The sequence below is a fragment of the Canis lupus genome, chromosome 17 (assembly GCF_011100685.1).
Source record: "Canis lupus familiaris isolate Mischka breed German Shepherd chromosome 17, alternate assembly UU_Cfam_GSD_1.0, whole genome shotgun sequence".
NCBI classification, from domain to species: domain Eukaryota; kingdom Metazoa; phylum Chordata; class Mammalia; order Carnivora; family Canidae; genus Canis; species Canis lupus.
The window spans coordinates 2,012,301-2,033,915 of NC_049238.1; the positions used below are offsets into that span (position 1 = coordinate 2,012,301).

General features: G+C 47.6%; 1 protein-coding gene across 5 annotated transcripts in view; it reads left to right on the plus strand.

The window, feature by feature from the left end:
- TRAPPC12 (trafficking protein particle complex 12) overlaps positions 1-21,615 on the plus strand; it is an 83,645-nt gene that overhangs the window by 21,683 nt on the left and 40,347 nt on the right. For all 5 annotated transcript variants that reach the window (XM_038560677.1, XM_038560674.1, XM_038560675.1 and 2 more), the window contains exons 4-5: positions 11,002-11,115; positions 11,736-11,874. In XM_038560677.1, coding sequence (XP_038416605.1) covers positions 11,002-11,115; positions 11,736-11,874 — 253 coding nt within the window. The remainder of the gene's footprint in view (positions 1-11,001; positions 11,116-11,735; positions 11,875-21,615) is intronic.

Consider the following 21,615-nt stretch of genomic DNA (forward strand, 5'->3'; position numbering starts at 1 on the left):
ACACCCTGGGCCGAAGTCAGCGCTAAACCCCTGAGCCACCCAGGCTACCCCTCCTTGGTACCTTTTATCCTATTTACAGAAGTATGTGTCCTCAGAAAAGTAACTAAGAATCACTTGTTTAGGTGGTTAGCAGATATTTTACACATAAAGCAACTAATGTTTAGGGGTGCCTGGGTGCCTCAGCCAGTTGAGCGTCCAACTCTTGATTTTGGCTGAGGTCATGATCCCAGGGTCCTGAGATTGAACCCCATATCAGAATCCCTACTCAGCAGAGAGTCTGCTTCTCCTTCTCCCTCTGCTGCACCCCATGCATTCTCTCTTTCTAAAATAAATAAGATTTTTTTTAAAAGCAATTAAAGGTTAATTTTTATAGTAAATGTGAATCAAATGTTTCATTGGGTTTCTTTTACTGAAGTGATCCTGGAATTATTGCTATAACTAAGGAGCTTTGGGAAGGAAAGAGATAGAGATAGCCTGGCTGTTTGTTTGTTTTTATTTTTTATTGGAGTTCAATTTGCCAACATATAGCATAACACCCAGTGCTCATCCCAGCAAGTGCCCCACTCAGTGCCTGTTTGTTTGTTTTTAAAACTTTATTTTTTTTAAGTCATGTCCACACCAGTGTGGGTCTCGAACTCACAACCTGAGATCAAGAGTTGCATGTGCTGCTTATTGAGCCAGCCAGGCGCCTGGAGATAGTCTATTTCTTTTCTTTTTTTTTTTTTTTTTAAGAATTTTTATTTATTTATTCATAGAGACAGAGAGAGAGAGGCAGAGACACAGGCAGAGGGAGAAGCAGGCTCCATACAGGGAGCCCGATATGGGACTCGATCCCGGGTCTCCAGGATCATACCCTGGGCTGCAGGCGGCACCAAACCGCTGCGCCACCGGGTCTGCCCGAGATAGTCTATTTCTAAAAGGGACAGGAAACAACTAGTTTTTAAATATTTGTATACTTAATCATTTGTTAATGAAGGGATAGGTCTTAACAAGTGCACATTTCCGTGGCTACACAGCATGGAAACTCATCACATAATAGACTCTTGCACTGTCGGGAGGGTAATTGTCATTGCCTTGAAGCAGCTGCTGTGATCCATCATCATTAGGCTAGGCTGCGCGGGGGGGGGCGGGGGGGGGTCACTTTGTAGTGACCAGTCGATTTTTATTTTTTTAATTTTTATTTTTCTGAAGTAAATTCTACTCCATACATGGGACTCGATCTCAGGACTCTAACATCAAGGGTCTCACGCTGTCCCAGTTGAGCCAGCCAGGCACCCCTATAATGACCAGTTAAAAAGTACACACAGAGCCACATACATTCATGGTAACTGAATTGTTCCCACAGGCGATCCTTTTACCTTCTTTAATTGTTCATGGTGTTAATAAATATAGAAAGGGGCTTGGGGCTTTTTTTCATATTGAAAATACATATCACCAGGAGAGATTTTATTAGAGCCCAACATGGAGACCTATTTAAGGTGGAAAATGTATTTATAAAAAAAGTTGTAAATACATGCCCTGGTGTTTTAATTATGTCCTAAAATAATTCCTGTCCTCTTTAAGATTAGGAAAGAGTCTTGAAATGTATTTTCCCAAATAATGTCAGAGCATTCTAAGATTGTAATTTACAGGGAAATGAATGTCATAGCCTGTAGAGGAGGATGTTTTAATCACTTTAATGGTATCATATATAGAGTTAATGATTCCTTTTGAGTTGTAGATGGGGAAAAGTTATGTACATAGCATTAGTTACTTGAGTGACTTTTATTGGACTGTTTTTCTCATCTTTTGGAAGTCATCGTATGCCTGTGTTCATTTTTTCAAATAGAGTTATACTTATTTCCTAATGTAAGAAAAGTAATGTTTAAGTTTAGATCTTTTTCTCATACCAAAATAACTTTATTATCAGAGTTCTACATGTCATCTACAGTAATTATGAGATTTTCATAAGACTTTTCTCTAGCATTTAAAGTTTTATAGGGTATGCTTTAAATTGTAATTATAAAAATAATTTCTTCACCAAACACTTTTGACATCTAATATCAAAACGGAGGAGAATAAGCAGGAAGAGGACTAGGAAGTGGAAAAGAATGGAATAAAACAGCAAAAAGCACTCTGAGAAAACACATAATTACAATTTCACATGGGCAGCATGTCGTCAAAAGCTCCAGGTCCCAGGTTGCTGAGGTGACACCCCACTGTTTTGAAGGACGGAGTAGCAGCCCTTAGAACTCAGCACTGTGTTGGGTCGTCCTGGCCTGTCCTTTAAAGAGTCTCCTTCATCCACTCCCTCAGACCTCCTACCGGGCTCACCAGTCAGGCCGCCCAGAGCTGTGCGGGATTCCAGAAAGAGGAGCGAGTACAGGCCAGCCCTGGTCTCCTCTGGCCTTTTTCTGTTAACAGAGGCGTCCTGGGCCTGCTAGGTCCTTGTCACCCCTGGGGCAAGTCCAAAGAATGAAAAAGAACATCAGAAAACTGGAGGCCATGCCCTTTGGAGGCTGGAGAAATAAACTGCGGGCATGCGTACACACACACACACACACACACACACACACGCCTGCTTGACATGCACTAATAGGGATGTGTCCCCAGACCTTCGACATGGATGCTCGGGTGAGGACAGACACTGGGAAAGGGTGACAGTAGAATGGGAACCACGTATCTGCCATGGCACCTGGGTGGGAGCCAAAGGCGGGTCAGGGAAATGACAAGGGCTCTGCGCTCCTGACACAGAGGTACCAGTGGGACAGGACAGAGCCCAAAACACACACTTACGTGGAAAGAACAATGTTACAGGTTACTCGGGAAAGGAGGAACTAATAAGTGATGGTACAGAATTAATGGGATATTCAAATGGGAAAAGTTAAAAAGATCTCTGTCTCTTAGCACACACAAAAATAAATTCCAAATAAATTAAAACAAGTATTTTTAAATTCCAGAAATAGAGTAGACTCTTAATGACTCGTGGTAGAAAAACATTTCTTAAATGTTTCAGGGAGAAATGAATGAATTTGACTACTTTAAAAGTTAAAACTCATATGCAACAAAAACACTGTAAACACTATTAAAAAGTGAGCCACAAGAGTGCCTGGGTGGCACATTTAAGCATCTGCCTTTGGTTCAGGTCATGATCTCAGATTCCTGACATGGAGCTCTGCATTGGGCTCCTTGCTCAACGGGAAGTCTGCATCTCCCTCTCCCTCTACTTAGGCTCACTCGCGCCCTCTCTCTCTCCCTCTCTCTCTCTCTGAAATAAATAAATAAAATCTTTAAAAAACAAAAAAAAAAAAGTGAGTTAAAGAATAAGAGATTTAAAATACGCATTAACGCCTTCCAAAAATGAGTAACAAAAACAACCAAGTAGAAAAATGGGCACATGTTATGAAGAGGCCTTTCAGGAAACCAGATACCTGCAGACGTGGAAACAGCGCTCATCCTCAGTGGGAATCACAGAAATGTGCGGTACATTTTAGCCACATGAGCATGGCCTGGGTGAAGCAGTGTGCCTCCTGGTGGGAGAGGGAGCTAGAACACCTGCTCTGCGCCACCCTCCACCCAGCATTTCCACCTGCAATTCCATGCTTTAGAAAAACTCTTGTACTGGTGCATGAAAGGACTGGTTCATGTTTGTTGCTGTATTGTTTGCATTAGCCAAAAATTTTATTGGAAAACCTTAGTGTTGAGCAAGAAAAAAAAAAAAAAGTTATGTTACATAGTCAGTTAAATCCTTTGGAACAGTTGAAATACATGAAGGAGAACCTCATTCAGCAGTGTGAGTAAATGTTCAGAACAGTGTTGAGCAATCAAAGCAACGTGCAAGGGCTGCTGTAACGTGCCAGCTTGTGTCAGTGCTTGAAAATGAGCTGATAATCCCTAAGCCACAGCTCTGCAAGCCAGGGGAGCCCGGAAAACCTAGTTATTTTTGGCAGCAAAATCTGACCTGACCAGGCTCATTTGGTGCCTACCTCCTATCCCCCACCCTGCACCCTGCTCTCCAGGGAAGAGTAAGCACAGGGAGCTCCCTCCAGGTGGGGCAGCCCCTTGTGGCCTCAGCTCCCCTGCAGGCCCGTCTCCTCCTACCTGGGCGTCTCTCCATCCCTTCTTGGACCTCCTGGCCTTGCCCACACCTGTGCAGGTAGCCCCTCTCCAAACTCTTTGGGAAGCTCTGGGAGCCGTCAGGGGCGTCCCATTGCTGCCAGGCTCCTGGTGGAGAAGAGTCGTGCTCTTCGTTGGTCCTGCAGTGTCAACAAAAATATCCCAGCCTGGAAATCTTTTTGGTTGTATTTGTTTTTAAGTTTGTTTGTTTGTTTGTTTGTTTGTGAGAGACACAGAAAAGGAGTGAGCATGAGCAGGGGGGAGGGGCGGGGAGAGGGAGAAGCAAACTCCCCGCTGAGCAGGGAGCCGGACAGGGGCCTGGCTCCCAGGTCCCAGGATCATGACCTGAGCCAAAGGCAGGCACTGCACAGACTCAGCCACCCAGGCGCCCCTGAAATCTTTTTGAATTACCGAAGGAAATTTGAATCATACACAAAGAACTACTTTTGTATCCTCTTATCAGGAAATAAAGAATTACTTGGAGAAACATAAATTGTAAATGGTAAACTTGTCTGACAACTTGTTTGTGTTCTGTTTAAATTGTGATGTGAGGAAAATCTCTGCTAGCATGTGTGACCCCCAAACAGGAGATAATCCAAATCCAGCCTAGTTTCTAAAGGAGCCTCGCTGTGTCACCCACAGCTGGTCCTGGCTCACAGGGAGCCTGAGGAGCTGAATACGCTCTGAGCCCATCCGGCCCCTTCCTCTCTCCTAGGCTCCTTGTTCTCAAGGAGCCACCAGGAAGGGCAGAGAGGCACCCCAACCCCCACCACCTGCTGTGCCTAATTGTCTTGAGAAATTAGGTCATCCTGACTCCTGGAATATTGGCTGTCAGGTTAGTGTCAGTTTGTTGAGGTGTTGCTGCATGTCCTTTATAGACCATCAGCACCCATCAGCAGGTGACCTAGCCCAGTACAGAGCAGCAGCTGTCCCCGTGCGTCTTCTGTACTCACTCACCTGCGCGAGAATTGTATGGGGAGAAATCGTAATAGGAACATTAGTATTTCTGCTCCCTCTTTGCATTTAGGAAAGAAGCCACTTTTTAAAGACTTCCATTTACTGAGAAATGAATGATTAAGACGATAGCTTTTGGCTTCATTTTTAGTAATTGTGATCTGGTTTGAGATATAGAAAACACGTCTTAGTATATGAAATCATAGCAAGAGTTGAGGCTTTTTATATGATACATTTTATTATTTTTAATCATTTATGGAGCACTTCATATTCACAGAGTACTTGCAAACAATTTTATTACACGTTTAAATGTTTTATTAGCGTGGGTATCTGTACATAGTGTTCATAAAATAAGATAGAGTCTTTACTGTGTAATAAATGTTTGTTTCAAAAATATATAAATACTCATGATCAGATTTTCTCATTTGTATATTTTTGCACCCACACAGATTTTGTGTGTCTCTGAGGTCTGTCAAATAGATCACATCGGAGCTCACAGGGGATGGTGGAGTGTCAGGCAGCTCCTATCTATGACAGCTAAAGCCGCCCCCCACCCCCCAGGACAGAGTCTCTTTCCTCATGCTCTCGCAGCCGTACTTCATGACTTATACCTCCATACTTGATTTTTTTAAAGTTTTATTTCAACAAGCATTGGTTTGGTTCCTGCATGAAGCATGGTTCAAGGTCATAGGTCATAGGTCCGTCCTCTGCGGGACGGAGGCAGATGTGCACACCATCCGTGTCTAGATAGCCACCACATGCTGGCCTTGTCTGTGTGTTGTCCCCACGTGGCCTGTCGTCTGATTCACAAACCTCTGGTCCCTCCTTTTACAAACAGCATGTTCTTAATTCAGAAAAATGGAGAAGAAATTGTATAACCACTGTCGGTTAACATTTTGAGTGTGTGTGTGTATATAGTATGTCCACATGTGAATATGAAAGCTTGCATATGTGTTTGTATATATACTAGACAAAACCTCATTCATAATTTTGTATCTTTTTAACATCATGTCTTAAGCCTTATCCAATATTAAAAGGTCTTTGCGAATATTTTTTATTGCATAATCTGACGCTGTTATAAATAACCTTGGAACAAACCGGCTTGTACAGAAATCTTTTCTTTGTATGTGATTATCTCTTTAGTATAAATGCTGAGAGAACAACTAGCAGGTCAGCGTATGGGCAGTTTTGAGGCTATTTATACATACTATTTTTCAGAAAGATTATACCTGTGTACATTTACCAGCAGTGTGCAAACACCCTTGCTTTAGTGTCCCCTTGTCTGCCCGAACTTAGATGTTTAAGAATTTTATTTTCTCATTTCTTAGGCAGACAGTGGCATGTACTGCCTTTTTTTTTCTGCTAGTAAAAATAAAAAGTTATAATTTACATCTCTTTAATTATTAGCATAGGGTTTTTTTTTACTACTTTTTTTTATAGTTCTGTGAATTTACTATTTCACCATCTTTTGAGGGAATGTAGATGTAGGTACAGTACTGAAGAAACACAAAAGTATGCCCTCGCCAAGACCCTTGCCCCCGGAGCTCAGCTAGAGGAGATGGGACATGACCACAGTTAACGTGAACATGGACCAGCAGGCTGTCCTTGCTGCGTTTGCAGAATGGACGAGGCAGACTGTCCTCCAGAGAATGCTTCTTAACCTTTTCTCATCGTCAATCCCGAGGAGCATTTTCTCCCTTGTTTCCTGATTGCTCACCCACACACTCAGCCCCCAGTGAAATAGAATACTCAAGAGTAAGATCTTGTTGGGTAGGGTTAATACTTGGAGGGCCAAGGATGCCTGGGTGGCTCAGTGGTGAGCACCTGCCTTTGGCTCAGTGTGTGACCCTGGGGTCCTGGGATCGAGTCCTGCATCGGGCTTCCCACAGGGAGCCTGCTTCTCCCTCTGCCTGTGTCTCTGCCTCTCTCTCTGTGTCTCGGATGAATAAATAAATAAAATCTTTTTAAAAATAAATAAATATTTGGAAGGCCAATAATCATTGTTATCCAAGAAGCAAATTTCATCCCCTTTGGGGGCTGTGGCTGCCCCAAGAATGAGTATGTTGGAGAATTAGGAATAGGAGGGCTCACTGTGGGCAAGAGAGGCATCCCGAAGCTTGGGTCTGAACCAGGTCGGAGGTGATCGTCTTTGCAGCCGTTCCTAGCTGGAGGTCAGAGGATGAGCAGGTGTGACAGGGGTGAGCACAGACCGCTGACCGGAGAAGAGGTCATGAGGAGCCAGAGCAGGTCCAGCTTCCTCACAGACACAGTGTGCCCTTGTTGCCACTTCTAGGGTGGCCAGCTGACGTCACAAGGGGGGCTGAGGCACGGTTAAAGTCACCTACCTGAGGTCACCTAGGTGGTAGGAGCTAAAGGGTGTCTTCCTGCTTATCTTCTTACCCAGCCTTTACCTCACCTGGTGATGCCGGGTCCCTGCAGATGAACTGGTCGGACACTGAGCCTGCTGGAGAAGTCCCACATCCAGACCTAGTGCAGGTGGTGACACCTAACACGGTCGTCTGCTTCCAGGGGACCTTGAGCGTCGTGGGCCACCCGGCCCTCCAGGCGTCTGCTGGCTGCCAGTACCGTTTTAGGCTGTCTCTGCTGCTTTCAAGCCCCCCCACTGGAGCTAGATGAGTGGCCCCTCGCCCCAGCTTACAGCGAAACCTTCCCTGACTCCCGGGACCTCGTGCTGTCGATGATCCGTTCTTTCCAGTGTGCCGTCAGCCTTTCCCCAACGAGAGCCTTTTCTTGCTTTCTCCCACACTGGAGCGTTGGTTTAAGCAGGCACACAACAAGCACCTGTTCTCTCCCCCTCCTCCACCACCCTCCTTAGCTCAGCGACTCAGACGTCCCAGGGTCACCTGGCTCATTGGTCCCCTCCTCGTCTTCCACCTGTTTCATTCAGACTTCCCATCCCGTCTCCCCAACGGACCAGCTCCCAGCAAGGCCGCCAAGGATCTGCTGTCCCCTCCCATCCCACCCACACACTCCCTCAGGCGCACCTCTTCACATGTCACACCCACACAGTAGCTGCTTGTTTTTCTTTTCCTCTTGAACAGCTCAAAGGCCCCTCAACATTGTTGGCATCCAATCTCAGATTCTGAGCTCTGACCCTTTCCAGCCTTCCCTGTCTCTGGGACTGGCCCCCCGCCACCGCCATCTGGCTGCATGTCAGGCTCTCGGATCCATCCTGCCACCGTGCTCTCCATGGTCCCCACATCACATCGTCACATCTTCACCCGATCTTATTCCCCTGCTGTGCCTGCCCCCCACGCTGGTACAGGTGGCCTGCAGCTGTGCTTTTCAGGCTTGGCCTGGAAGGGACTGGTGTTTAACTGTTCAGTCTTCAGACTGAAACTTCTGTAAAATTCAATCTAAATTAATTATGTGAAAGACATGTACCAAGTACCAGCCCAGCTTTTGTTATTACATCAGATATCCTATCAAGCTGCTGTAGAAGTTTCTGCTTCTTGGCCTTTCTCATTGAGGACCAGTCATAAGCCACTGAGGTGACGTTGTCCACAGTCTCCCTGGATGTGGCACTGGCCAGGTGGGGGACGGCACATGGGAGTGTCTCAGGCCCTGGGGCCACCCCGTCTTCGGGCAGCTACTTAGCTCTGCTGTGACCGCCCACCTCCATCATGGGAGCATAGAACCAGCCTCAGACCGGGAAGGAAACTCGGCCCCACAACTGTGTCTGTGTGCAGACACGTGCTGGGCGGATCCAGCCTGCGGGCCACACACACACTGTCAGCTCCAGGCCCGGACGACGGCTCTCCTGACACATGCTTCATCCTCACGGGAGACTGATGTTTCTAGAATATGAGCAGGACACGTTGCCTGTGCTCTTGGAGCCTCTGCAGGGACAGGACTGCCCCAGTCCTTCCCTGCCCCACCTCCCTCACCCTCACCCTCACCACCTCCCCTGGACCACACTGGCCTTCTCTCTGCTGTCCCCTGTGCCCCCGAGGCTGCCACCCCAGGGTTTTTGCCCCCTGGAGCTCCTGTTCTGCCCTCCTCACTCGGTCTCTTACCCATCTTCAGCTGAAGTCCCGGCAGTCCGGGAAGACTGCCCTGAGCACTCAGATATAATGCCACCAGCAGGAAAGCCCAGTGTGTGACATAGGTGGTTGGGAAAAGAGCAATAATTAATTACCCCAGCATACAGGATCTGCTTAGATATGTACATAGACTGGGTGGCCCAGTCAGTGCAGTGTCTGCCTTCGGCTCAGGTCATGATCCTGGGGTCCTGGAATGGGGCCCCAGGTCAGCCTTCCTGCTCAGCGGGGCATCTGCTGCTCCACCTGCTTGTGCTGTCATGCTCACTTTCTCGGTCTTTGTCAAATAATTAAAAAAATTTTTTTAAAGATATATACATAGATTTGGTTCCAACTTGGCCGAATAACTTTTACTCTCACCTTTTCACATTCACAATTCAAGAATGTCCGTAGCTCCACTTAGGATCATTGTCCAGAAGTCAGAGCACCTGCCTTGGCCCGCGCAACAGGAAGTTCCCTCACGGGGCCTGCAGGGCTACTGTCAGGAGAAGCCAGGGATGGATCTCCACCCAGGGGCCCTCAGCAGCAGCGCCTGTCCTCTCTGGGTCCTTACTTAGGGTCTTCCGGGCAGCGCAGGGTGCCAGCAGGAGCAGCGTGTGCCTGAGTTCGTACCTAAGAGAGGGGGGCAGTGCGCTCCAGGGTCTGGGTGAAGCAGGACCATGCCATTCCCTTGCCCAAAGCCCTTCCATGGCTCCCCATGCTCTCAGGATGCATCCAGATCTCTCGTGGCCTGAGGCCTGTCTTGCTGACATTCCCGCCCTTATCCTCAGCCTGCCTGCTCCCGGCCGTTTGCCCGCCACCTGGCTGATTGCCGTCCCTCACGCACACTGGCTCACTCAGGCAGCTCCCCCGAGGCCAGGAGGGTCCACCCCCTTCTTGACCTCTCTGTTCCCCCTTCACATCTGGGCTCCAGTAGCTTTCCATTCCCTGAGGTTAAGTCTGGCCGCCTGGTGACGCACACTCCCATGGCCTCTTGTTCAAAAAGCACTGTGAGTACACGCAAAATTATTTCACTCATCTTTGAAAAAAAATGTTTCGTATCTGCCTTCCTTGCTAGATCGTGAGATGAGTGCATGCAAGGAGGTGTGTCCCTCCACCACTTTGCCCTCCGAGCCTGACACGGTCCCCACCATGTGTTGGCCACACCCGTGAACATGTGCATCTGCAGCGTCCACAGGGAGTTAGTGCCTGGCTTGCCAAGGAGGTGGGTCAGGAGCTTCTCCTTCTCACCTCTTAGAAGGCTGCAGCGTTCTCTCCGAAGTTTTCACGTCATTTCCCTGGTGGCGCCGTGTCTGTTGTATCAGGGCAAAAGGGTAAACTCAGCAAGTCCAACTTGATCAGCCAGCGTGTCTGGATAGGCCGTCTTTTTTTTATATTGGTAAAGTAGGATTATGCCAAGCATTTGAAACCGCTTATTTTATTGTCACACAGATCTTACAGATACAAATGAATATATCCGGCATATAGCATAGAATTAAATTATGATTTTAAATTCATGGAAATTACAAAACAAAGCTCTCTGGCTGAAAAAGGAAAGCAGTCTTTTAGATTTAAGGGTTGGCTCATACCAACAAGAATCGATGGCATGGACAGCAGGTGTTAGAGAAGGCTGTTGAGTCACTGGCCTCTGCCTCTGAAACTAATAATACGCTGTATGTTAATTAATTGAATTAGAAAATAAAAATTAGAAAAGTTTTAGAAAAGAATTCTTGTCCCTATGTTCCATCAGTTGCTAAATTCTGATGTTTTTAGGATTTGCTCGTGTCAAACAGCATCTCCTGTACACCGCAGAGGCCGTTGTTGCCAGCAGTGGCAGGAGCTGGGTCCGGTGTGGCAGGTGCCACATGTAGGGGTGGCTGTGCTTGGTGACACGTCCTGCTGTGTCTTACAGAGCTGCAAAAACTGGAGGGCAGCGGTTGACCTGTGCGGGCGCCTTCTCACCGCCCACGGCCAAGGCTACGGCAAGAGCGGGCTGCCCACCAGCCACACGGCAGACTCGTTGCAGGTACAGTTCCCATGGTTTGGTCATCATGTGGGGACAAGGAAGGGACGTGACCTTTCATGCCATTAAGAACAACATGAGGACAAAAAAAATGGATTTTCTTAACCCAAATGTAACGTCAGCGTGAGCCTATGTCCGTCTGCCTCTCCCACTTCCGGCGCTGCCTCTGCACCCAGACCCCCCTTCCCCCCAGGCCACTCGGAGCTGACTGCCCACCTGCATCTCACTGTCCTCTCTTGGCCTCCTCCCGTGGCCATTCCGTGGCCTTCAGTGCCCGCCCCAGACACGGCTCCAGCCTCAGCCCGCCCTGCCCACCCTGCTCTCCCTCCCCCTGACCCACATCCACCTCCCCTTCACCCACACTCCTGCCCCCTGGATCCCATTCTCCTGCTCAACAAGGTTGTCAGGTAAAGCTGAATCAGACAAAATCATTTACATCATTTTTATTAAGCTCAAGAGTATTTTTATAGACGTGCAAGTAGGCAAATGTGCTAAGAAACACAGGATAACCTAGTTTGGATGTACTGGAAGTCAGGCTCTGCTACCAGAGGAGTGGGGAACAGGAATTTCCGAACTAGACATACGTAGGTAATCCATTGTTTCAATTATATTTTGTGTTTTAGCTTTGGTTTGTGAGGCTGGCACTGCTGGTGAAGCTGGGCCTTTTCCAGAATGCCGAGATGGAGTTTGAGCCCTTTGGAAATCTAGACCAGCCAGATCTGTATTACGAGTACTACCCTCACGTATACCCTGGGCGAAGGGGTAAGGCATTGCTTGTCGTATTTATGCCTTTGCCTGTATTTTGCTTTGCTTTACTTTGCGTCACACAAAATAAGCATCCTCAGTTTTCCTAATATATCCGGTCTGGAAAAATCAAGTGAGTAGCCTAGCAACGACCCTGACTTACAGACCTCACTGAGTTTTCTAAACACGCTTACCCGGACATCCCCACTGGTACAGCCGTTCGTTCTCTAACAGCCGTGTCTCAGGCACCTGCCGTGGGACAGCAGTGGGGTTTGCTGTAAGACCTGGGTAATGGTTTTTATTCAGAATTTTTGACTGTGCTGCAGTGTAAACAACATAATCCTCATCATGACGTACTACAGGTACACAGAGAAGCAAACCCACACGTTCTTGCAACAATACCGTGTGCCGTTGTCTACCAGTCTCTGCCCTGATATAACTTACATAAGACACTGGTTACAGTCCCCATAGAATGTTCAAAAAATTACATCAGCATCTCACTTGGTTAACACGAGCAGTAGGTAAACACATGACCCGAGAAGACTAGAAGTAAAACACAGTTCTCAGCTTCTTTTTGTGTTTTTCCTTACAACGCAGATCCTGTTTCTGTGGAGGGGACACAGAGAAGGAGCAAGCTTTCTGTATCCCTGGAGCTTCCTCCTTGATGGTGTTTACCCTCCAACAGGAGTGAGAAGAGCCAGACCACATGACCTGGGCTTGCCCAGACTCGAAGGAGGTTTCTAGCACAGGGTACTCTTGCACCTTTTAGCCTCACTAGTATTATTAGTCCTGTTTCTTCCTTCTAAGAGAACTTACCCCTCATAGAAGAGAAACAAATGGAAAAGATAGGTTTTAATACCCAAAGCCGGGCAGAAATCAGACCAGTTGGCTTGACCATGTTGGCTCAACAGAGTGGAAGTACAGCAGCCAGGCTGGAGTAGACTCGGAGTCAGAAAGGGAAGGAGACAGCAGAGCCCCCATCCCGAACTTGTAAAACTTCTCCCCAGCCTGTGGCCCGTCAGGTCCAGGGTAGGGACAGAGGGAAGCGGGGAGCTGCTGGCAGCAGTTTGGGAGGATAGCCCTGGCCACCTGGTGTTGCCACAGGTGGAAGAAGTGGGTCAGGAGCCGCCCAGGTCAGGTCTCTGAGTGTGTTTGCTCCCTCGCTCCAACTCTAGGAAAGCCCCAGGGGTGGGGGGCTCTGTTGGTGGGAGCCCAGCTGTGGGGGAGCCCCACGTCCTCCTGTGCACTGGAAATTCAGGCCATGGTGTTCAGAGGGTACAGCTTTCTCCTGGGTACTCGGGATCCTTCTCTAGCTCACCAGTGAACTGTGTCCTTTTGGTCTGCACATTCCAGCCATTGGAGCTCCCTCCCCTTCCTGGAAGGTGATGAGCAGACTTCACCCCAGAAGGGAGTGAGCCTCTGTGGTCACTCCAGATAGCTCTAAGAGTAAGGGCAGTGCCCAAGCGGGACGTTTGGGAATATTTCTGCTTGATAAATCGTGCCTAGAGGCTTTGGAAATCAAGACCGGGCAGGATATTCTCATATTTCTTATGAGGAACAGCTATGGTTTCCCTTCAACATAAAAATAATATTTCTTCCCAGTCCACCTGACTGCAGTGGAGCATGTCCCGCAACCCTGCCCCTGTTGCATGATCATGCTGCCAGCTCTGGGGATTGGCAGCTGGTGTCAATAAGTATCTCAGTCCACAGCAGACAAAACTCGACTTTGGGTCCACAGGCCCATGCCTCGGTAGCTCCAAACGACCAGATACCCTAAAGCACACAACTTCACAGATACTCTCGTTTTGGTCCCTTTGAGACCCATGAGAATTGTAGATTCAGGATGATAGTGTATACATCAGCTGCTCCTGGATTTACCGCGGGCGTTCAAGAACGATAAGAGGCAGGAAGGCAGCTATTTCCTGTGGTGGCCACTGAACACCTTCCGCTCCTCACTACTTCCACCCCGTTCCTCTGTGGACACTGCACCCACTGGTGCGCCGTATTTGGTGTTGCCATCCCCCGTACTTTAGTCCTGGAGACTCTGCCCCTCTTCATCTGCCTTTCAGGAGTACGCCTTGGTGGAGGTGGTACCGAGTCTCCTGTAAAATGAAGCATGAGATCCGGGCAGGTGCAGCACTCCCTGTCATCCTTAGCCTCAATTTTGAGGATGTATTTTCCCAAAGACACACAAACAAGAAAGCATGCTTCTGATTCCGCCTGAAATTAAATTGCACTGGGATCCAGATAAAGAGACGACAGTAGCCATGCATCATTAAGCAGCTAATTTAAATTATGAAATAGACATAAATCATACATACACTTTAGCTGTAGTGTGTTAACATTCATCCACAGTGATATGCTGAATGTTTACTAATTTTTCTTCTCATTTTGTGATGTAACAAGCATAAATGTAAGATTTTGATTCATTCATTTCATTTTAGCTTGCAGTATATAAGCAAAGCAAGTCATTAAGATGTGCTTTAAAGAGGAGGCTATGACAATATAAACAAATAAATAACTTTTATGAATGAGCTTTAATATATTCTATTTAAATATTGGGCATAATTTTTACCCATTCACAATATTCATAGCAAAACATATAATGAATCATGAGTAAAAATCATGAAGCACTTTGTTTTGTTTTTTAAGTTTTCATCTGGAAAAGGAACAGCATTGTGGTCTGATACATATCTCCAGCATGTCTCACAGTTTCATAGTGTCTGCCTGTCTCAAGGGTGGAAACTCAGCACTTTTTTTTTTTTTTATAATATTTTATTTATTCATGAGAGACACAGAGAGAGAGGCAGAGACATAGAGGGAGAAGCAGGCTCCCTGCGAGGAGCTCAATGCAGGACTCAATCCCAGGACCCTGGGATCATGCCCTCAGCCAACCACTGAGCCACCCAGGTGCCCTGAAACTAAGCAATTCTTATAATCAGTTTGAATTCTCCCTCTTGCTCAGAAGACGGAACAGCAGCGAGTGCTGCGCTGCCCCAGGCTGAACCCTGTCCCTCCGTCTCTGTCTTCTGCACCTCCCCTGCTCTTACTGCTTCCTCCCTTGTGAGGCCGTACGTCTGTCCCTGTCCCGCAGAGCCCCAGAGGCTGGGTTAGGAGCTGCTTGCATCAGGCTCTTGCCGACTTCCAACAGTGGAGGGAGAAGCAATTGTTCAGAGTCAGACTCTGTGTTCAGCAGTGAAGCAGTGGATCATGAACAGATTTGACACATTAGGGTCACACTTGGCCACCGAGTTCTCCCTGCACTTGTCACCAGGTATGGGAAACTCTGAGGATCAGTGCTGCTGGTGAGGGTAGAAGATGTCAAAACAAGAAGGAAAACTGAGCTCCATGGTGACACCATGTGGCCTCTGTGTCCAGGGGAGAAAAGAAGAAAGATCAGCATATTGCAGGGTTCTTTCTTACTTGTAGTTCTCTGATTTTGAGACAGAAGTCCCCTAGTCGTGAATTCTGTGTCTGGTACTCGAGATGCCATCCTTGCTTCGCGGGAACCGAATGTGTCTCGGGCACACTGGTTTGTGCAGGTGGCATGTTTGGGTTTTCTGGGTCACGTGCATCCTATTCATCCCTATTCTCACCCGCTTCTGTCCCCGGGAAACCCTGTCTGGAGATGCCTCCTGCTTGAATCCTCCTTACTCTTCTCTCAACCAAAAAAAAAAAAAAATTTTAAGATTTTATTTATTTATTCATGAGAGACACAGAGAGGCAGAGACACAGGCAGAGGGAGAAGCAGGCTCCATGCAGAGAGCCCGATGTGGGACTCGATCCCGGGTCTCCAGGATCACACCTCCGGCTAAAGGCAGCGCTAAACCACTGAGCCACCCAGGCTCCCCTTCACTCAACCAAAATTGAACATTTATTTTTAATTGAAGTTCGATTTGCCAACATAAAGTAAAACACCCAGTGCTCGTCCCTAAATTTAACATCTTTTAAACACAAAAAAGAATTTTATTAAACACTCAATAAATATTGGGCAGCCCAGGTGGCTCAGCAGTTTAATAAAATTTAATAAAACTTTATTGTCTGGTAGACTTTAAATGCACCTAATGGCACATCTGTCTTCTTTGGGCTTCTTCGTCCCAGTTAACGTTAATTGTTTGCACACACGTCCATGGGGATGGACACGAGGGACCCTTCTGGCTCTGGGCTGTGACGCACACCTCAGTCAGGAGCAACCATCCTTTTTTGGGTCTCTCTGCATGTGTTCTTGGATTTCTCTAAGACATACATTGAGCGTGCCATTGCCTGGTTGCATGACATTTGTATTTTCAATTTTATTTTTTTGAGGTTTTATTTATGTGACAGAGACAGAGAGTACATGCAGGGGGAGCAGGAGAGAGAGAGCAGACTTCCCACTGAGCAGGAACCCTGATGCAGGACTTTATCCCAGGACCCTGAGATCACTACCTGAGCCCAAGGCAGATGTTCACCGACTGAGCCACCAGGTGCCCCTATATTTTCAATGTTATAAGAAACAGTGAAGTTTCTTTCCAAAGCAGCTATCGTAGACACCCCCAATACCAGTGTCTTCGAGTTTCTGTTTCCCAACCTGTGACTCAATCAATTCTGGTCAGACTTCTCTCTGGAGGGTCTGAAATTCTAACCTCATGTTCTCACTTAATGCGTCTGAGTGAAGTGCCTTTGTATGTGAAGGTGGGTATTGGAATTTCCTCTCCGGGGCTCACTGTCAGGATCTTTGCTTGTGTTCCCGTTGGGTTATTTCTTATACTGATTTGTGGCAGTTCTTTACATATTTCTAGCATTTTATATTTTGTCTTTTATAAATCTTGCAAGTATCTTCTCCTGGGAGTGTTATTTCTAACCCTTAAAAAATATAATTAAAATTTACCAACATAACCTTTTTTGTGTGCAGCCTATCCCATTTTAGGATTGTGCTCACCTTGCTTCCTCGTGTCATATCAGAAATAGTAAGTGGAGACTGAGCACGCCAGTGTCATTGGAGCGGTGCCCTGCCGGCTAGAACGGATGAAGCACCTACCATCCAGATGTCTGAAACATTTCCTTGCTGAGCTCCAGTGCACCATTGCTGTGACCACCCCGTGGGCGTAGAAGTAGCTTTATGAGGAGGATTAGTAGAAAGGGAGCGTGTATAGCACCTAACGTGCCTCTGTGCCTCTGGAAGGCCATGCGGAGCGCCGCAGGTTCTGTGTCAAGGGCACTGGCACAGACCATTCCTCCCATGTGCCTCAATGTACCTGGGCCCCTGGCTTCCCTGCCACCTTAGCCTTCTGTAACGGGTGCAAGACGGGATGCAGAGTTGCTGGCCACGTGATCTTTCACCCTGTAGACAGACACCCTGTGAACTCCCTGCACACCCCAGGGAGCAGTCAGCCCCCTTTGGAGGAAATGACAACGGGGTTGTTGGCACCAGCCTTTTGCCAAAATTAAACAATGTCTTTGTTTTTGTCCATCTTTAATGTTGATAGCTGTAGAATTACCGTTCAGTGTTAGGGCCTTAGCGTACCTTTCCAAACACTACACACTGTTTTCCTCTTGAGAGTCATTCTTCGTATGCCTGTAATCGCCTTCTCTCCTTAATTTGCTTTTAATTAAATTATACTTATTTTGTAATTGTTAATTCTAGAACAAATTGCTTTTCCCTCTGAAGGGTTTGTATTCAAGAGACTTGTAGACGGGGCTGTATCTGCGGATAATATAACCACGTCATTCATGGTGTCTTTCTATTAACGTCTTGCTTTGGTGTGGCCTCTTTGTCACAGTTGATGAACCAGTATCAATCCATGATTGTTGACAACCGTGGATCGTTTACATTTGGGTTCATGCTCTGTGTTATACATATTCATTGTTATTTTTATCTTCACCAACAATGAAATATGCATTCCTGAGAGGTGTTTGTATCCATTCATTTAGATTTGGCCTCTTGTGGGACAGTGAGATTTTCCAGATCTCACCACCATCTTTTTAATCTGCTGTTTGGATTTCTCTCTCTTGTTGGAAAGAAAGAGCCACGATGAAAGCAGGCAGGTAAACCTTCCATAGCACTGTGGGTTTCAAAGTACTTCTCAACATTAAAGATTTCACTCGACTTTCTCTGCATCTAGAGGAAAACTTTGAAGCCAAAGGTGGGAAATAAGGTATATTTTGATCCCCCTCAGTGTGGCGTTTAAGACCTGCAGCGGCTCCTCTAACACCGAGGTCAGGTCTGTGTGCTGAGTGCAAGCCATTACAGTTCCTTATAATGCTATCATATGAAATCGTGCTTCAAGACTCAATCCTTACGATTACCAAGTCAAAACTAAAACTAATGAGGCAGACACCTGAATTGGATGCCAAGTCTCTGTCCCCTTCCTTCATCTCTCCAGCCCTCTGAAAATAAAGGTAAATTGTCACTGGTCTTTCGTCCCTTCCTATCTTCCCTCCAGAATCGTGAAGTTCACATTTCTAGCTCCCAATCTGAATTTGGAGCCTTTTTTTTTTTTTTTTTTTGATACATAACCATACATGATCGTTCAGGATTCATTGTTAAGCCTGTTTCAAATGTCTTATTTTGTTTTCTGTGACAAAATTAGTTCACCCCTCACAGTTCACATCTTCTGCTTAGGGTACATTTCCAGTTTACGCCAAAGCTCCTGAGCATTTATCATTTGAAGCATATTTTCCTCATTCTGAATGAGCTAGTTACTGATCTTTGTGCTTTTCACTTTGCTTGCAGTTTTAGTGAACTTTGGCATTTCCAGCCTTCCTAGAACAAATCGTTATAGACATGGAAATGTTCCAGTTGGGGTTCCATTCATGAGAACACCCAGCTGAAGGCCTCTCCTAAACCCATCTCACCCCGTAACTGCTGCGGTGGTGGACCCAGATCGCACACAGCCCGACCCCTGTGTAGACGCTGTGGTCAGTGGGGTGTTGGTCCGTGCCTCATGGCAGTGTAATGGAACGGCACTGGATTTCCTGCTTAAATAATAAATCACCTAGTATGCTTTAGGATGTGCTCTGTATGGTTGTGGGGCTTTTTGTAATTTAAAATGCAGCATTTTAAAGATTTTATTTATTCATGAAAGACACAGAGAGAGAGAGAGAGAGAGAGGCAGAGGGAGAAGCAGGCCCCATGCAGGGAGCCCGATGTGGGACTCGATCCCGGGGCTCCAGGGTCACACCCTGGGCTGCAGGCAGCGCTAAACCGCTGAGCCACCTGGGCTGCCCTAAAATGCAGCATTGGGGACACCTGGGGGGCTCAGTGGGTTAGGCGTCTGCCTTTGGCTCAGGTCATGACCACAGGGTCCTGGGATCGAGTTCTGCGTCAGGCTCCCTGCTCCAAGGGGAGTCTCTTTCTCCCTCTCCCTCGGCTCCTTCCCCATTTGTACACGTGCTCTCAAATAAATGAGTAAGTAATCTTTTTAAAAAAATAAATGCAGTATTGAGGTTACAGGCAGTTCTGTTGAGGATTGTTTTATGGCAAAGGTGAGGGGCACCATGTTCTTTGTCAGACATAGTCATCCAGTGACCTGTGTCCCAATAACCGAGCAGTGAAAGGAGAGGCACCAATGATGGGACTCCTCCTGGAGGTGGCAGAGAATGGAGAAAGACGAGCAGCAGAGCAGAGGGAGATGTCGAGGGAAAAAGGTAGAGAGGTAATCCCCGCCGAGGGCCCAGCACAACTCGGAAGTGAGGCAGAAGTGCCCAGGCAAAGGTCCTTTAAATGTGTGCTGTTAACACAGGGCAGAGGATCCAAGCAGTCCCTGTAGGTGCTCCCTGCTGGACGCCTGCGCAGCTGGGCCTGTCGGCACCATGGCCATGTTCCAGAACCCCACCCCATCCCAGGAAGACACGGTTCGCCCAGCACACACAGCAGATGAGAGATGTTCCATCTCCTGTACACAGAGGAGTTAAAGTTCCTCCGCTTGTCTCTGTTTTCTGTGCCCAGCATGAAGCCTGCTTCACTTCTGGTGCTTTCCTCTCGGACTCTGCTGGCAGCGTGTGCTCACTGCACTGCGGGGACCGTAGGAAATGATTAATGAGAATGCCTCTACCCACCTAGATTTAGGTAGGTCATGACTCTATGTGGGAATCTTCCAGAAAAACAGACCGTCTGGGAATTATCCGTCCTTGCAGACTTTGACTAGCCCTTTATCTCAAGGCGCACTCTCCCTGCAGGAGAGAGGGTTCTGGGCTAGTGTGAAAGCCGGCACGTTTCAGCTAGTTTGGCACTGCTCAGCCTTGGGGACTCCACAGAGTCTTGATGTCATGCACAGGGAGGCTGGATCTGGCCAGACAAATGGAATCAAGGTAAAGGTACTTTATATGCGTGTCTGTAAAACAAACAACACTGAGTCGATAGCATTAGGGAAGGCCTGAGTCCCGTCCAAGCTGTTGCTGTCTGCGCATTCTGAAGACGTGGAGTGGCTTACCTAGAGACAGTGCCCCCCCCCCCCCCCAATCTTGTATGCGCAGGCCTGGTCTTGCATTTGGCACCTCAACCTGCTGAGTAAACGTTTGTCCGCTTACGGTAGTGTGCTCAAGCTGGAATGGATCAGCAGTGTTTCTCCAGCGGCTGCTTTTTCGTGTTTTGTCTTTATAAACACTTTGAGTGTATTTTTTTCCTAAGAAGGAGCCTTTTTTTTTTTCCCTTGAATAGTTCCATTTTTCTCCTTCCCTGGAGGCTGGGAGGCATATGCTTCATATGCTTTCCTTTTAATTTTTTTAAAGCTATGTGAGACCTTTCCAGTGGTGCCAAGAGAGGATGAAGGCTTTTCCTTCTTGATCCAGCTTCCAAATCTGTCTGAGAAAGTCCCAGGTGGAGACAGTGTGCTTGGTAAGGAAGGCACACACAGGCCCTCACCTGCCCGCTTTCTGTGTTCAGCCGTCGGGTCGGGCCGAAACTCCCAGATTTAAGCCATGTTGAGTGTCACCTGCCGCTGGCGTCTGTCCTGCGTCCACGCTGCCCGGGGCTCCCTGCCAGCAGTGTGGTGCGGTGTGCTGCGAGGGGCTGGGGCTTGGCAGGTGTGGGCGAGCCAGGAACAGGGATGTCCGCCGGCTGATGCGAGGGAGCGGCACAGCCAGCACGAGAGACAGCAGGGCCCTCTCGGCCACAGAGCCCCAAGCACATTCCTTCAGGTTTCTGTTTCCTGTCTGGATGGGAGAACCGGTGAACAGAGGAGCAGATGGCCTGATGGCAACGAGGATCTGGGAGTTCTGTGGAGTCATTGCCTTTAACTGTTATATCAGGGTGAGGGAGGATGCATTAATATTTCTAAAATTAACATGCTGAAATTTTTTTGAACAAAAGAGTTTTTGTTCCACTAGTATTAGTTTTGTGATTTTATTCATGGCCCCACGTTCAAGGAAGACATGGGTAAATTTTGTCTTTTCCTCTCCTGAAAAGCCACTGTAGGAGCTGCTGTGCACACCTGAGTCTGAAGGGAGCCAAGAAACCCCACGTGGGGGGGCAGGAGGAAGGTGCACCGTGGGTCCCCTCTGCCCGCACTGGATCACCTCTACCCATGCTGGGTCCCCTGTGCCCACACCAGCTCCATGCAGAGGGGCGGATGTGGGGACGAGCCTAGCCCAGGCTCAGTTTCTGCACTCTCTCGTCCCCTACCCCCCGCCTCATCTCTGAACACCCATATTTGTTGTAGAAAGAGCAGGCGATAGGACACAACATGCAACTAAGGAGGGAGACTTCTGTTGTGCCTCACATGATGGATATTGTAATACTGGCTGCCAGCTTTAATTTGACCCTAATGAACCAGGCTGTGC